This window comes from Triticum urartu, chromosome 7 (assembly GCF_003073215.2).
Source record: "Triticum urartu cultivar G1812 chromosome 7, Tu2.1, whole genome shotgun sequence".
In the NCBI taxonomy this organism is placed as follows: Eukaryota; Viridiplantae; Streptophyta; class Magnoliopsida; order Poales; family Poaceae; genus Triticum; species Triticum urartu.
The window spans coordinates 704,181,280-704,198,927 of record NC_053028.1 but is presented as its reverse complement, the minus strand read 5'-3'; the positions used below and the strand labels follow the sequence as shown (position 1 = coordinate 704,198,927).

Below are 17,648 nucleotides of genomic sequence, written 5' to 3'. Positions count from 1 at the left end.
ATACGAAGATCCCCTCTTACAGGAAACTTTTAGGAAACATCCGCACACATGCTACAACGTAGCGAGCAACAAAGGTACGAAACTGAAGAAAGCAATTCGTTGCAAAGCAGACGACCTCATCCATGAGTGATCCAAGGGCACCCACCACCTTGACCTGCAAAACACGTCGGCTACTACAATCTTCTAGATCGAATTTGAAGAGCCTTCATTTCCTTTTCCATTTCCTTCTGCAATGACAAAGAGAGTAAACAAGGCACGCGAAAAAATTGACGGAATATATGAAGAGCTAACATTAATATGGAGAAGTCCTACTTTGCCGGTAGAATGCCAAGGATCATGTCCTTCATAAGAGTGGGGCAGCTCCTGCAGAAATCATCAAAGCCATTCGTGGACACCACTGCCCTCAGGTTGTCCGGACACCGGAGGAACTTGCAACACGCCTTCTTCAGCCCGTCACAGCCATGCTGCTCGGCAAGCCCTAGTATGGAGGTCACCGTGCTCACGTCTATGTGCTCACGAAGCTTCTTCTCGCACATCGCCCGAAGTGTTGGGAGGTTGTACCTGTCTGCCGCGAGGAGCAAGTGCTGCAGCAGGGCGCCCTCATTTTCATCCGCGACGATCACTGGAAATGAGTCACTGTAGATGAACCCAAGCATGGCCTTGAATACCGTAGCATCCATATCATCTATATGCACGGTGGCGGTCGTGGACGTACCTTCCTTCATGGGGCCAAAGATAGCTGCCCTAAAGACCGTAGACCGGGCCGCGAGAATACACATATGAGTGGTGAATGTCTTGTGGCTCACATGGAAGACCACGTCGGTGCCCTCCCCAGCCTGGAGAAAGTCGGTGAAGTTCTGTTGCATGTTGAAAGGTGGCACTGTAATGAATGCGGTGTCCCATGTTCGATTTAGGACCACGACGTCGCACCGGATGGTGAAACTGTCGTTCTTGAGATGTTTGTCCAAGACTGCCCTCTCGATGTACTTAAACGCATCAGTGCACTCGCCTCGTAGCTCTAGTATTTTGCTACCATGGATACGTGCCAGCTCTTGCTTGTCAGTCGCGTCAACGAAGCTAAACTTGATGTGCGCCTTCATGGGCCCTTCTGTGGTGTCTACTTTCTCGTCGAGAAAAACACAAAGTACTACGACGCCCGTTTTCGCCCAGGTCATAAAGTGCAGGATTATACACGATTTTCCAGCGGTAGCCTCCGACGGAGAAACAGTGAGATATGTTGGATTCGCGCATGCGCGAGTGGCCTTGGACGACAAGCAAGTGGTACCCGTTGGCGCTGGGGCAGGTAGGAGAGCTGTCAGCGCCTAGGAGCTCACGGTGACGACAGATACACCGGCGAATGACATGGTAGACTAATCTGCAACTCACTACCGGCGATCAATGAACCTTGGGTGGCTAGTTAGCTAGACCGTAGGAGAATTACACCGAGGCAGGAGGCAGCAGAGGGGCGGCCGGCAACGCTAATCGCCTTTTAATGACTTTAGGGTGTACTAGCAAAAAGTGCCCGTGCGTTGTAACGGGAAATTAAATTTATCACAAATATTTAAGAGTATTGTAGCACAACGCCGCACTTCAGGTACATGACGGTAGATGTAGATGCATACTCTTTGCAATGCAACTTTGAACATTGTAGCTCGCTTCAGGAGATAATTTGTGTTGTGGCATCTCCATTAATACATCTGAGCTCTATCTTTGACCTCCCGTTCTTGGCTACAGATAACACTGTCAGTCGCTCATTTGTTTTCCCTTTCCTCACTCAACAAACAGCTAGTCCTCCTACAGGCCATTACTTTTTCATGGACATAATCTGCCAAGGTCACATTATTTCTAGGATTGCTTGTAAAAGCAAGTTGTTTTCTCAGGAATTGGATGAAACCTGTAAAAAAGATCCTTCTATGTTGCTGCCAAAAAGCTTATTGTTGGTTTTATATAACTGAGATATTCACTACTTCCATACCTCAAAAAATCTCCCGGAGCTCAAATTGTGGCACCTTTCCTCTAACGATTCCTTCAGTATTGACAATGGAGGCTTACACTGCTTCGTATAGTCCTAGCAACCAACGCTGTAGAACCTCGGTCTAGTATACAATCCGGCTCAAAATAAGAATTTGTTTGTCAGCATGCAGGGATCCATGCAACAGAATAAATAATATTCTTAGAAACCTGAAAAATATTTAGGCCACTCAAACAACTTTCAAGTAGCAAACAATATAAAATTACCATGGGCCATTCATGAGAAAAAACATTGTTGGTACTATGATCTTGAGGAATACATAAACCATCCAAGAAGTCAGCTGGTTAAACATGACATGTGTGCGTCGCAAAGGTAGCATATTCTTATTTTTTACCATTTACCTTCAAAATGAAAAGGAAATTATAATAGGGCCAACAACAGGTCATAAGGGTGCATAAGAATATGCAAGTATGGAAAGTACTGGCAATGAAATGGAAGTACAATGGTTTCCGTGCAAACGCAAAGGAAATGCAAATAGCAGTTATTTTCTTCAGAAGTCACAGAGATTGCTCTGATGTAGTTTTGCAGTAGTGGAACCCCACAATGGCGTCTTTTATGACAGGTTAAGAAGCGGTTCAGCTCCCCTGTAATAAAATCGCAAAGATATGAGCCTCTCAATAGCACTCCTGTACAATAAGGAGAAGTCATTTGGTACTCCATGAATCCGCGTTTGAACAGAATAAAGAACCACTCTCTCCTCTAAACTTAGTCAGCACATGCATCTTCTATGGATGAAGTTTACTCAGCTCTGTTTAATCCGCCCACAGGAATAGAATCTCCTGTGTGTATTGACCACCATCATGGCACTGACAATGCCCACAACGGTATCAACCCAATACCCCTCCCGCTCTGCTCTATCCCCTGCCTTCGTTTGTCACTATGCCAGAGGACGTCGCTGCCGGGATCTGGATGTTTCATAGAAAGCTTGTGCACCCAATCATCCTACATCCTGATGTCATATGACAAAAGAATCCATCGGAAACATCAACACAAAATCAAGAATTTCTATGTCGCTTAGTCATCTGCAAATCTAGCATCATATTCGATTTCATTAAGCATATAAAAGATATTGCCCTGATAAAGTGATAATTTTTCAAACACAAATTTCTTGTGGAATTAGCACATACATTTTCTTGGCAACCAAAACTCAGGTTCTGCGTATTACACTGTAGTAATGTAATGGGTATCATCGATCTTCTGAAACATAATAAGAAGGGCTAGCTTATAAAATAAAAACATCGTTTTACAGCTCCATAAGTATTAGCAAACATGACATGACAGCAGGAGTGACATTGTCTAGGAAATGTGCCGTGCGTTGCGGCGGGAAAATAAGTACCCGTGCACCTGTTGAAGAAATGTGTAAACACCAATCGATATCTTCCCAATTGCATGACATGAGAAACTGTAATTCTCCTAGTGCAGACATTCAACAAAGCAATTAAAGCAAAGTACTCTTTGGTGTCGCCTCTTTATGCCCATATCTAACATATATACAAATGCTAGCATATGTAAACTCAAGCACAATTGTAACTCTTAACCAGATGCATTAACACTGTCCTAGGGATCATCCTGCTGTCTCAGGTAGTCGCGCCACTTTCTTTTCTTTGTGGTGTGGTTACTCTGACAATCACACACCTATCCTCTTTTTTTAGAATGATCGGAATGGCGGTTCCATTGCCAAGACAAAACAAATCAGACGCCACAATCTTGGATTACCACAATGCATTGTATTGTAAGAAAACTTCGAGATCACTATTAATTTTAAGATGCCACAACAATACATCCATCCTCTTCATATCATCAAGACAAAAACAAGATTACATATTTTTCAGCGGATTAAGATAACAATTTCAACTGATGCCAGGGTTTCTTTAGAAATACAACATTACAAACTGTAGGCTCCTTGTAGAGAAAGATCGGATATATTGAAGATACAATCCACCAAATAGGACTACCCAACAAATTACAAATAGTGCAATCATGTCCAGCAATGACTTCACTATCCATGTCATTGTTGTTAGTGGGCACGACAAAATATCCGGTGGAGCCTCTGTCTCCCGTGCACCACACAATCTCCGGTGGTTCCCAGCTAAGCTAGGCTCGCCCGAATCACAATTTGGCAGACGACATTGTTATATCATCACTAATGTTTGAATTAGAATTTGGGATACCCGTCGTGCAAACAGAATAATCAGCTTCTCTGTTTCTATTAACAAAAAGTAAACACACTCCATCAGTGTGTAACTGCAACTATCAACACCAGGCCATAAATTTCTTAGATTTTGAATCCAGATTGAACTATAGATTTATTAGCAAAAAAGACTGCATCTGAAAAAACAAATATTGTACCAGAACATGCATTTGTAGAACTTGATACCATGGAAATAAAGTATGGTGCAATGGAAATAATAATAAACTTGATCAAGAAATTTTCTGATTAGCATGGTACTTGCTAGGTATTACGACTGGACCACTACTGAATGACTACTGAAACATATATATGTTTATAGCTCCACATTCAATGCGAAAATATGAAGATTGTTAGCAAATCCATTGAGAGTAGCATTGGTACATATGCAAATCATCATACTAATTAGAAGAGCATACCCTGCGGCCTGCGCCTCCTCGGTCACTACATCGAGCCCAGTCTTCTTGGCAGTCGCCTTGGACTTGGCAGCATGCAGCCCCTGCCCCTGGTGTGTCCATGTTGTTTGCGACAATTCTCCAGTCCATGGTGCCAATCCTTGTGAACTGCCAAGTTTCAGTACCAGTGCAAAAGAAGAGTAACTATTCAAATCAACCTAGTGCAAGCTGCTACCTGGCACTTGCAGCTGCCATTCAGAAAAATGTGTGTGACAAGATGGTTTTATAAGAACTTATGCAATTTCCCTATGAAAGCTCTAATGCAAACACATTAACTACACATATATGATACAATCATGGTTGCCATCTTGAAAAGAAGATCTCGCACATGGACTGACATATTTTACACACAGTATTACAATCTACATCACAACGGTTCAGAGATGAATGTAGGCATAGAAAAGTAACTGAAAATTTCTAAAACTCATATCTGACGAAACTCGATAGTCAAAACTTTTCACCAACAGAATATATACATGGATCAGTGTGCAGCGCATGTAATAATTAAACACAGGGCAAAAGGACTATATAACAGAAAACCTGGCGCATTTCATTCTGCTACTGCTACTGAATATCAAGGTGTTTTTCAGATATCAAGGTAGGCCTCTGCTATTTCTATGGCGTTCACATCCCCTAGCGCATTTCTACTGCTACTACTACTGTATATCTGAAAACTTTTCACCAACAGAATATATACATGTTCTCACTACTGCTACTGAATATCAAGGCATTTTTCATACTGCATTTTTCCAGGCTTCAGCTTACATGCTTTTTCCTAATATATTTTCAGATTAGGCTCGCCCGTTACCATACAACTTTTAGAACGAATAAATCATATATTACACAGAAACTGCAGAGAGAAAAATAGAATAAGGGAAAGAACCTTGAACCACCGACACACACAACTTCCAACATAGAACCTCTGGTGAAGTTGCAACATTTGCATCTCTTCAAGCGGCAGTCCCCCATGCTAAGTCTCTGCTTCTAAGCTAATCAGTAAAACAACACCAACAATCAATTATTCGGTTTATTAAATCTACATGCTATTTGAGCCATTGTAATCTTTACTCACATGCATTTGTTAGAAAATTAGGGGCATCCTGAAGCAAACAAACAAATTAAGAGAAGACCAACAAAGGAGAAACACGGTTAACAACGGCCTGAAGTTCTAATTTTGTCATACCGTAATACATAAGAATATGTGACTAAAACATTTCTAAACAGAGGACCGACAGACATGGCATATTTAATACCATGGAGGCTTAAATTGTGTGTGACCTATGTGGTTGTGAATTTCGTCAAATTCCAATGAAAGGGCTTCAGAGACTACCTTGTAAGTTCTTCTACAACATAAATCTCTTTGCATCATTCGATTCTTACTTTGCAAACAGCAGTAGCCATTATATGAGGGCTATAGTATGTTTGATTGACACATCATGTGCACCAATGTGTAAACCTGAGTTCAACACCTGCCATCACATTCAGTTATTCACTTTCTCTTCTTAGAAGCCCCAAACTGATTAAAAACGGGAAAAATGATAATACATCAGGAAATATAAAATGCATAGCAACAACAAGCAGGAGCACATTTAGGCTGCAGTACAGCCTAAAAATTGCCGACCAAATTTAAGCACGGTAAAATAGTTATAAGCAGATCCATGACATATATATTCTTACCGAATTGGTGGCCTATCTCCAAGTATTTCATTCTTCATTCTAGAAATTTGTCAAGAGCACTACTGGACAAACTGAAATTGCACCGGAGGCAAGACAAAGATCAGAAGATATATGTTGCTTCCCTGGGTGAATGTCCAGATTCAATTCGCTCGCCGTCCGCCCCTGCGTCTCCTCCACATGAAATTAGCAGCTGCTGCATCAAAATAGTAGCATCAGCAGCATCAATCAACAAACAACAGGAAAGCAGCAGTATAATATGCAACTAACAGGAGCACACCAGCAACGCACAACATACAGAGCAATCGTCCCTCTCACCTGCCCTCCCTGCACCAGCAGCGCACCAGACCGTCCTCGTCCTCGTCCATCTCCCCCTGGGAGCCCGTGCCTACCCTCGTTTCTCTCCTTCCTCCCAGTTTTCTCTCTCCCTCTCCCTCGTCCTCCCTCCTTTTCTTCCAGCAGCACGCCAGAGCAACCATGGTGCCGCCCCCGAGAACCCCCGACGCCTTGCAAGGTCCCGCCGCTGCTATCCTGGATTCGGCCGTCGACGAAGTTCAAGGGGCGGCGCGCGGCGGGGCGGGGTGGGAGGTGGAGGCGGCAGGGGGTGCGAGGCGGGGCGGGGCAGGAGGTGGCATTGTCGGGGACGGGCGGCGCACGGCGGTGTCGGGAGGGGCGCGGTGAGGCGGGGTGGGGCAGGAGGTGGCGGTGTCGGGGACGGGCGGCGCACGGTGGTGTTGGGAGGGGCGCGGTGAGGCGGGGCGGGGCAGGAGGTGGCGGTGTCGGGGACGGGCGGCGCACGGCGGTGTCGGGAGGGGCGCGGTGAGGCGGGGCGGGGCAGGAGGTGGCGGTGTCGGGGACGGGCGGCGCACGGCGGTGTCGGGAGGGGCGCGGTGAGGCGGGGCGGGGCAGGAGGTGGCGGTGTCGGGGACGGGCGGCGCACGGCGGTGTCGGGAGGGGCGCGGTGAGGCGCGGCGGGGCAGGAGGTGGCGGTGTCGGGGACGGGCGGCGCACGGCGGTGTCGGGAGGGGCGCGGTGAGGCGCGGCGGGGCAGGAGGTGGCGGCGGCTGGAGGTGGGATGGATCGAGGAGGCAGGGTGGTGCGGGCGGCTGAGCTATTTTTTTTCTCTCTTCCGTACCGGTTCAGGCTGACTTATGACGAGGACTGCGGCTTAATTTCTAAGAAACAGGGGGACTTTTTTGCAAAAAGACTGACGACGGACGACCAGAAGCAATCGGTGGTTTATTAATAGGTAGAGATAAGGACTGTGGAAACAAATCAGAGGAGGTCAAGATCTTAAGTGGGCCTTTTTTCGAGGGATTAAATGGGTCTTCTTATTCTGATGACACTGGCATGTTAAATGTGAACGTGCAGGCGTGCTACAAATTAAATAGTGCACCCGTGCCTGTTTGCATTGGTTTGGTATCCTATATACTTAAGAAGTTCATCCCCACTTTCTCAATTATCTTAACATGCAAGCAATCCACATCACCACACATGTCCCACTCATCCCACCCCTATTTATCTTGACATGCATCTGCCCACGTCAATGCATCCAGCCACATCAGCAACTATTGCCCGCATGCATTCCATTACCGAGCACAAGCTGGCCAATAAGAAGTTTCATTCATTTTTTTAGTAGGTACCATCCCCTAAAGGTCGTTTCCTCTTCCGTCTTCTGATTTCTGAAACGGACGAGGCAGCCTAAGAGCCCAGATGCCTCATCTTAATCTCCTCCCCACCGCATTTTCTCTCCAGCGAACAGAGCGGGCTTTACAGCTGCACATCTCATCTTCCATGCCTCCTCCGCCGTTCTCCCATGCCACAACTGTCTCGTGTGAGACATACCCCCAGCCACTGGTTTTCTCCGCCGGCTTTCCGCGGGGTTATCTCGAATTGTGGTCCCCTTCCCTGTGTGCTCCTCCAGCGCAACCACCTGTTCTCTCACCTTCGACGGCTCTCCGACTACGGCGCGACCACCGGCCCCCTCGCCTCCGACGGCTCTCCGACTATGGCGCGACCACCAGTTCCCTCGCCTTTCACGGCTCTCCGACTACGGTCCGACCGCCGCTCCCTTGCCTTCGACGGCTCTCAACTCCGGCGCGACTGCAATTTTTCCTTTTTGTTGATCTGAGCTCGTGCAAGTGGTGAGCAAGACGACGAAGTTGTTCTCAATCGACTTTAATTCTCCTCCGTTTAGGCTCCCAAGCTGATGTTGTTCATGCCATCTGATGGTTGCTTAAATTTCAACATGTTGACCTGGACTTCCGGAGTACTTCTATTCTTAGTTAATCAATGGCCTGCATGAGAAATATTCACTCACCTTCGCTTCATGAAATCAGCCTGCAGATATCTCGCGCCTGTGCACCAGATCATTTCTCTCACCGTTAATTTGTCCGTTGATTTCTCACCATTTATCCGATGCCTTTTGTGTTGCTATCCATTGATGATCTACTGGTTTGTTATATATATTTGTTCTCTGCATGTAAATATGTAAAAGCATAGACTGTATATTGCTCTTTCAATACGTATATGGTGCTTCCTTTTGATATCATCTGGTCATTGTCTTTCAGTTTTATATGTTTCTTTGGATTTGCACAATATGTTCCATGTACCTTGGAACATTCAGTAAATGTGGTATGAGAACACTTATTTTCCAATTATTTGTGCAGTTTTGATGTGAAGGCATTGTGGTTGTATTATATATACGGTACTCATTCCAGAAATCTATCTGGCTTTCATGTTTCAGAGATGATATATATGTTCCAGGAAATTTGTTCGAGAGAGTTCGGAATATATTCATTTCAAGCTTGCTATTAATGCAGTATGGGAAGACTATCATAGCGCCTGCATCACATCTGAAGTGTGTCTGGAAAACATGTTGCACCATACAACAAATACATTGAGAGGTCCACCGCTGAGACATTGACACATTTCTTCAATGTATCTCCGGCTGCATTTGATGAGATTTTCTGTGAGATTTGGCTTCTATTAGAGAAGTGAGACATGATGATATAGATAAATATTTATGCTGCCCGACATACAACATAGGTCTCAGTTGCTACTCAAATATTATGTTACCCTACTATACTACAGGATAAGCTTCCTATATTACAGGATAACCTTTCCTATGATATCCATGTATACATTATTATTGTATTTAAGCATATAAGAGTTCAAAAAATTGGGTTGTTAGCACGGTGCAGCCAATGATGTTCACTTCGCCAACAATAAACAGCGATTAAGGTGATTTTTTGGGCACAAGTTCTTACTCAATAAAGAACTACCAAGGTACGAATGATATGAATTTTTATCATTAATTAAGCTTAATACAATCAATGATATTTTTCAATATATCAGTACATTACCAATGCACATATCAACCACAATAAAAAAACTTCTGACTTTATATATCATTCTATCAAAGGTTCAAATAGACATGCATTTATATATTTCATTTCGTAGTTTCACTATTTACTCACTCCATAAATCCTCTCCTGTACATCACTACAAATTCCCGCAGCAACGGCGCGGGGTATCATCTAGTATTATATAATCATCGACGCTAATGTTGCTGCTGCAGGTGCCGTCAGTTGCACGAGGAGGTCTCGTTAGTGCAGTCTGCTGGACCTCTCCTGTCTCCCTCCTTGTTCTTTTTTAGCTAGGTATATAAAAAAGCATAAAAAATAGTTTCTCCTTTTTTAGAAGGTGGTCCTGCGTGACTTGATTTAAGGTGAAAACGGCGCTTGTGCCTGTTTCTTTTTTGAAGGCGTCGCTTTTGGAGAATTTGGACTTTAGGTATTGTCTTGGTTGTTTTTCTACTGCTACTTCAAAGACTAGATCACTGTAGCGGGACTTTTTTTTTTGCTTCTTTTTCTTTTTTGGTTGTGTGCATCCATAGTGTCATTAGGGTATTGCATTGTTGCACAAGCTGGGGTAATTGGTATCTCCGTGATATTAATATATTCCCTTTGTTAAAAACAACACCCATGTTTCATAACCTTATATTTCTACAACAAGACCCTTGATGGAAAATTCCTGCAACAAGGCCTTTGTGGCAAAATTTGCAACATCATCTCAGACATCTTCCTTGTATTCCTGCAACAAGACCCTTATTGCACAATTTTTTGCAACAAATATCATGTTGCAGAAACATCGCCGTCGCCTCATGCCCTGCACTGTTGATGTTTGCCACCCCCGCCCCCCTCCCCCCTCCCTAACGATCGAGCGATGCTACGTGATTAGCGATGCGAATGCACGTATTCCTCAAATCTATTATACCTAAGAGATTGATCCCCACTATAGGATTTATCTCAACATGCAGAGCATCCACGTCATCGCATGTGCCACATCAGCTGTTCTGTTGCATCGTCATAGTTTTCTGCTGTCGTGGCCCACACAATGAATGAGGAGTCGCTGCCTTCCCTAATTAACTCTCCCACCCATCTCCCACTTAACTCCCCCGTCCATATTCTCGATGCTATTCATCTTCTCTGCATAAATGCATGAGTAACAAATGGAGCGATTCTCCCCTATAAACTTCCATCTTCATCAGAGTTTGTTCTCCCCAGCTTCCGTCCACACCATATCAAGTACTCAGGTAATTAGGTTTCTCCCTTAGCATGCTGGAGATGACGAATTTGAAGTCCTGACGGTCCACGCCCGTCGCCTGCTAGCATGGAGGCTTCTAGAACCAGTCGGTTGTCGATCGAAGACGCCCGCCTCAGTTGCGCAGCCACCGTATGCAGTGTCGCCCTCCTCCTACTTGACAGTTCGGCAACTTTCCGCTCAGCGTCGCCGTTCTCGATTCGCCATGGCCAGTTCATCAAGATCTTCAGCATCTGCCGCTGGCTGGACCTGATACATGTGTGCGTGCTGCGTAGATTGATCCCATCCCTCACGCTGCCATCAATGAATAAAAGTACGTGATGCCATGTAGTACTGATGCTTGGGTATTGTATTGGCAAATCTTGGCGTGCGTGCATATCCTTCTATGCAGGTTTGATTCCCCAACTTAATTATTTAGTGCTCTTTTAGATGGTATAAATTCATTGCATATTTGCTACTGATCTGATTTGCTCTAGCAGGTTGCGTAATCATGTTACTGAATCCCTTCGGGGTAGGCAAGACTACTATTCACTGGAGATAACTTATGCTCCTCCATTCTGTTAGTAGGATTACATCAATTATGCACAGATAGTAGTATCGCGCATCGTTAAAAGGGACCACTGAAGAAATTAGCTTACAAAAATGTGCAACTCTTTTTTGATGATATGACACCCATAATCTTTTTTTTCGCGGGTGAGCATATGTACCATTGGTAAATATTTGTGTGTGCTGAATGTATATCTGCATAGTCAAAACATCTTGATGTTTGCAGGATGGCGGGGTCACTGTATTTAATCAATGGGAACTGAAACACTAGCCAATGATCATATTTTTATTACAGAAGATCTTTTGTATTTTTCTACACAGAAATGCATCATTCAATCTAATGAAATTGAATATTCAAATTATGTATATCTTTTTTCTTACTACAATTTCCGTAACAACGTACGGGGTATATTCTAGTTTATATGTACTTGCCAACCCCACCCGCCCGCCCCCCCCCCCCCCCCCCCCGCCCTCTAACGTTAATTTAGAAAAAGGGAAAAGGCCCGTGTGAAGCCCACAATCGGCCAGGTTGGGCAACCGGCTCATAGTCTCCTGGCCTGGCGTTGCGTTCTCATGTGATTAGCCCGTACCTGGATTAGTACGCAGAAATTAGCCGCCGCCATTCTGTGCCCTCGCCTGCCCGGCCGCCTCTGCTCGCTCTCCCTACCCTGCTGCTGCCGATCCAATTCACACGGTGACGACGCCATGCATCCTTCTTCACTTTCAAATCTTCTGGATCCAACCAATGGGAACTAGCCAAGACCTAAGAATCCAAGGTTTGACACATTAATACATCACACCATGCATCTACTAATCCCCATCGTCATCTTGTATCATTGTTGAATTTATACATCAGACTTTGTTGTTTGCTTGTTTTGGTTGAGTGGTTTGTAATGCTATGATTCTATGAAGAATTCCTATCTTGCACGTGCCCCAAAAATTGTTGTGAACATAATGCAAATTACTCCCTCAGTAAAGAAATACAATAGCGTTTAGATCACTACTTTAGTGAACTAAGCGCTCTTATATTTTAATAGAGAGTTGTATGAGTTCTTATTTGTGATGCAAAATTTTCCTATGTCCAACTTATCCAATATAGCTACCACCATTCTTATTTGTGATGCAAAATCATGCCACCACCATTCTGCAACGACATCGTTGTTGCAGAAACTTGTCTTGAAGGTGATGTTGCAAACAACGATGCAGGGCCAAGCGCAGGGTGAGCGTCAACGTACGGCGCGGTGGTTGTGGCCGATGCCGGAGGTGCTGATAGGACGACGGTGAGGTTGGCGACGCTCCTCGTTGGATCCGTTGAGCCGGTCGGCGGGGAGGCAATCGACGGCGGAGATCCAACATGGTGGTGCTGAGCGACAATGACCTGGAGGCGGCCTACTCAGGCGGGCTCGGCTGTTGGGTCGACATAGGGGTGGCGGAGCTCCATGGTGGCGAAGTGCAAGGGCTGTCTCCCGCGGCAATGAATAGGAGGAGGGGAGGCGTGTGGTGGGGTGATTTCGCTGGCGGTCGTCTAAGACCAGCCGTCGTGGGGCGCTTATCCCTGGCTTTGTCGCGGTTGTGGATTGGACGAGGTAGCGAGTAGGCAGATGGGCTTGGCGTTCTGCAAAATGCCTTGTGTTGCGCTCAGTTGATTGCAACATGACCAATGTTGCAAACAACATGTGCGGTGAGGAAGATGATGTGTGCCGCATGATCAAACACTGATCGAACGGTTGGAAAGGCGGTCCATGTCTCGCTGTTATCAGCCGGCTGAATCTAATTTTCCCTTAGAATATGGACCTGGTAAGTGTCACGCATGTGGCATAAGCACATGACTACTTCGAACTTTTTTATGGCAAGTTTAGTGACGTGGGTATAAAAACTTTAGTTGTCAAACGTGGCAACTTTCATTTCAAATGGCAAGTTTAGTTTTTTTTTAGATGACAACTTTAGTTGTAGAAAACGTCAGCGCCGGGGTGCTTCCTGCTATATATATGACACTTATCATTTGGATAGAATATTTGTGTCGAAGTTGCAACGCACGGACGATACCGAGTCATACTAACAAAAACTAGTCATACTAAAAATACAAATAGAGCGGAGAAGAGATAAGAGAGAGAAAACGGAAAGCAGGGTTAGGAGATGCGTCATGCAAAAGGCAAAAATCCAAACAATACTAAACTAGGTAAACATGCGGTTGTATTGTACTATGAATCTCCAGCGAATAAATGTATATATGGTAAATCCGGGACGTCAACATACTGGGGAAAGAATTTTCTCAGAGGTATAAGCTGGCACGACCAGATATTAAACAGGACATTCCAAATAACTTGACGTTCCAACGGACTGAATTCGGCCACACACGCAATAAATATCCTGAGCTTGCTTTGTATCACGATACACCCGATTCATCGATCATCATGTCCTTCACGGGTAGATCTGCCATCTCCGGCGGCAAGCTCCTCGAGGACAACATCATCACCGCCAGCACAGCCAGCGGGTACCACTTGCTTGTCGTTGACGGCCACTCGCGCATTCGCGGATCCATCGGCTCTTGCTTTTTCATCATCGGCGGTCAGTGTTGGCGCATCTACTGCTGCCCCCACGCTTATGGCGGCCTCGTGACTCTACGACTTTGCCTCGTCGAGGGCACTATAGATCCTGTGAAGGCACATTTCGAGTTCAGCTTCGTTGAAGTTACGGACAAGCAAGAGCGGGCACGTATCCATGGTGGCAGTAAAATATTTGAGTTCCGAGACCGGTGCGACCACCATAAAAAGGTCATCAAAACAGAGTTCTTGGAGAAATTCATCAGGGACGAGAGTTTCACCATTGGGTGCGACGTCATGGTCCTTGACGAGGATGTCCTCCCCATTGAAATTTCTTCCTTGATCCCGGTGCCACCGCCCGACATGCAGCAGAACTTTATGAACCTTCTCCTGGCTGGTGTGGGCACGGACGTCATGTTTGAGGTGGGCGGCGAGACGTTCAACGCCCACAAGTGCATCCTCGCGGCCCGCTCTACTTTCTTCAGGACATTCCTCTTCGGCCCCATGAAAGAAGGCATGTCGTCCACGGCCACCATCGTGCGGATAGACGACATGCACGCTGTGGTATTCAACATGATGTTGTGGTTCATCTACGGTGACTCACTGCCAGCTCCTCCGGTGGATGAGAACGAGAGCGTTCTTCTGCAACACCTGCTCATCGCAGCGGATCGGTAGGACCGCCGGCGGCTGAGGGCGATGTGTGAGAAGAAGCTATGCGAGTGCATCGACATTGGATCGGCAGCAACCATCCTGACACTCGCTGACCAGCACAGCTGTGACGGGCTGAAGAATGGGTGCTACCGTTTCCTCCAGTATCCGGCCAACATGAGGGCATTCGTAGAGACACAAGAGTTTGATCATCTGAAGAGGAGCTGCCCGCATCTTATGAAGGAAATTCCCATTAGCATGCTTCCCTCGCCTAGCCTAATTCAGTAGCCCTTCTTAAGAAATTTATTGTTGGAAAGTTAGGCAATTTCATGATTAATTCATTGGCTCATGACTAGCTCTTCTCTATTTTGGTATCTTCTATCCTTACATATGCATGATTGCATTTTACAATACCCACACGGTGCAGGTTGATCAAATCGGTTTCTTCAATGAAATGACCCATCAGTGATATATCCTCGGATAGTATGCTTCCAGGGCATTTTACTACACGCACGGATGAATTATATGGAATTTAATTTACAAGTTGAGATGGCAATTAGGGGGGGGGGGTGATTAGTTGGAGGGTTAGATCCATAAGTTTTCATCCGTAGGAAAATTCCCAGTAGGGAGTTGGAATTTTTTTTCTTTTGCGAATTAAACACTTCCATTACTTAAGCAAGGTCATTCAAGTCTTGTTGACACAAAACGTCAACATCTTCAGGAGCGCACCGAAGCCACACAGCAGTTTTGGGCAACGAGCGGCCCATTTGAGCAAGTGCATTACTAGGCTTATTCTGGTCTCTCCGGACGACTCGTATTTCATGCTGACGACCAGCAAGAAGCTGTCTTGTTTCTCCCACCATAGCTGCTACAGGTGACCTATTGCCCGTAGGCGCTGATCATGCGCGCCGCCGTCGTGCAGTCCGTCTCGACGATAAGACTTTCAGTGCTCCATTCAAGAGCCAGGGCCACTCCCTCCATGCATGCCGCTACCTCGGCCTCGAGAGCACTCGAACATCTCTGAATGAACCTGCACGACGCAAAAATGATGGCACCATGATGGTCGCGCAAAATCATTCCTGCGCCTCCTGTACCTTCCTCTTCCTTCCATGAGCCATCAACATTTAGCTTCGCCCACCCCAATGGCGGTTTTATCCAGCGTTCCGGCGCTAGCGTGCAGGTCGTCGTGAGAGCTTTTGTTTTTCCTTTCTCCCTCCATCCACCGTAGGAGATGGCTGTCTTCCCCTTAACAACATCAGCTGTGGGGGTGTTGCTGAATATTGAGCAGTGTTTCAATGTATCCAGAGAGGAACCTGCAAGATGCATCAACGGGAGGCGCCGGCTTCTCATGATAGACTTCATTTCTAACGTACCAGTTCCGCCACAGGGTCATTATAATTGGTAGGCGTTCAGCATCGGTACACCCATCCAGCAGATGAATAATCCATTCTGAGCCTGTGTTGGCGATGGAATCCACCTTTGGCATGCTCCATGTGCTCGCCATCGCCATCATAATCGCCGCACCAAGGGACACCTGCATAAGGCATGGAATGTGTCCACCCGCTCCATTCCACATAAAACACAAATATTAGAGACCTCGAGCTTTCGCTTAAGCTTATTTTCAAGAGTGGACAGCGAGTTCGTTGTAACACGCCATGCAAATACTCGTACCTTCGGGGGAGCAGGGCACCCCCACACTGCCTTCAAGACGGCACGAGTGCCGTCCGGTGCCCTGCTCGTGGAGCACATGGCGGTGCTGGTTCGCCCTTCCAGGGCAAGGTTGTACGCGCCACGTACAGTGAAGATGCCGCGGGTGTCAGGGGCCCAAGCTAGGACGTCATCCAGTCTTTGCGGGCTGGTTTTGATCGACAAGATGCATTCCACATCCGGGGTGGTGAAGAATTGTTGAAGGAGACCTACCCGCCATCGACCGTTGTCCTCGAGGAGTTCTGACACTCGCCGGAGCCGGCATGTGCCACACGCCGTGATTGGCCTATAGGACGTGGGCCGCGAGATCCAGGGTCCCGCCATATGCGGATACTCGCACCGTTGCCCACTCGCCACACAAGCCCCTGCTTAAGCAACTCGAGGCCATGTTGGGTCGCGTGCCATGTTGGGGACGCATTGCCTGAAAAAACCGTATCCTCAAGGGACCCGTTAGGATAATATTTTGCTTTCAATACCTGAGAGCATAAGGAATCCGGTCTGGTGAGTAGCCGCCAGGCTTGACGAGCAAGCAAGGCCTGGTTGAAGATGCGGAAGTCACGGAAGCCAAGTCCCCCCTTGGCCTTTGGTTCAATTATTTTCTCCCATGCTCGCCAATGCGTCTTTCGCTGCGCATGCTTTGAACCCCACCAAAAGTTCCTCACTAAGCGTGTGAGGTCCTCGCAAACCGAGCACGGCAATTTAAACACTCCCAAAATATAAGTAGGAATTGCCTGCAGGACGGATTTTATCAAAGTCTCCTTCCCTGCCTGCGAGAGAGTGTCACCCCATGCCATTTTTCTTTTGGTCAAACTCGCCTGCAACATCTGGAATTTCCCCTTGTGCATACGACCATCTGGTGTTGGCAATCCAAGGTACTTCCCTTCAAACTCGGATTTTTGTACCTGCAATTCCTGTCTGACCACCGCCTGCATCACCAAGGGGCAACTATCACCAAACTGAATAGAGCACTTTTGTGGGTTTATGAGCTGGCCCGTGGCCCTCGCGTATCTATGTATAACATTCTTCACATAAATAGCCTGGTTGGCATTAGCTTTGAAGAATAGAAGGGTATCATCGACGAACAATAGATGTGATATTCCTGGTGCACGGCTACATATTTTGATTGGTTGGAAAGCTTGCGTCTCCATGATACGTCTCCAACGTATCTATAATTTTTGATTGCTCCATGCTATATTATCTACTGTTTTGGACTATATTGGGCTTTGTTTTCCATTTTTATATTATTTTTG

At 46.2% G+C, this 17,648-nt stretch overlaps 2 protein-coding genes and 1 pseudogene across 9 annotated transcripts; 1 reads left to right on the top strand and 2 right to left on the bottom strand.

Annotated features, from left to right (window-relative positions):
* Nucleotides 1-308: 308 nt before the first annotated feature.
* Nucleotides 309-1,100, bottom strand: LOC125519511 (BTB/POZ and MATH domain-containing protein 2-like). The gene has a single exon (XM_048684298.1). It carries the CDS (start codon nt 1,098-1,100, stop codon nt 309-311), a length of 792 nt encoding a protein of 263 aa, XP_048540255.1.
* A 2,665-nt stretch (nt 1,101-3,765) lies between these two features.
* On the bottom strand, nt 3,766-7,031 carry LOC125525506. 8 transcript variants are annotated; one of them, XR_007291331.1, is made up of 7 exons: nt 6,668-7,031; nt 6,353-6,545; nt 6,006-6,144; nt 5,748-5,775; nt 5,559-5,664; nt 4,640-4,783; nt 3,766-4,238 (listed from the first exon to the last, which is right to left on the bottom strand). XR_007291331.1 is itself a non-coding variant. In XM_048690516.1 (6 exons), the coding sequence occupies exons 3-6, from the start codon at nt 6,042-6,044 to the stop codon at nt 4,142-4,144; spliced, it is 381 nt and encodes a 126-aa protein (XP_048546473.1). In that variant the 5' UTR covers nt 6,045-6,144; nt 6,353-6,545; nt 6,668-7,031; the 3' UTR covers nt 3,766-4,141. The 8 variants fall into 8 exon arrangements, 1 of the variants encoding a protein (XP_048546473.1); XR_007291330.1 differs by having other exon boundaries at nt 5,748-6,144; XR_007291328.1 differs by having other exon boundaries at nt 5,559-5,775.
* Nucleotides 7,032-13,914: 6,883 nt separating this feature from the next.
* On the top strand, nt 13,915-14,979 carry LOC125519510 (annotated as a pseudogene).
* The last annotated feature ends 2,669 nt before the right edge of the window (nt 14,980-17,648 follow it).

Bases quoted from the DNA above. Each gene is read 5' to 3' on its own strand.
- LOC125525506 (XM_048690516.1), bottom strand. From the start codon at position 6,044: ATGATGCAAAGAGATTTATGTTGTAGAAGAACTTACAAG. The intron at 5,660-6,005 runs GTAGTCTCTGAA...TGATTAGCTTAG, and splicing joins GTTGTAGAAGAACTTACAAG to AAGCAGAGACTTAGCATGGG. The intron at 4,784-5,558 runs GTTCTTTCCCTT...GAAACTTGGCAG, and splicing joins GTGTGTGTCGGTGGTTCAAG to TTCACAAGGATTGGCACCAT.
- LOC125519511 (XM_048684298.1), bottom strand. From the start codon at position 1,100: ATGAAGGCGCACATCAAGTTTAGCTTCGTTGACGCGACTGACAAGCAA.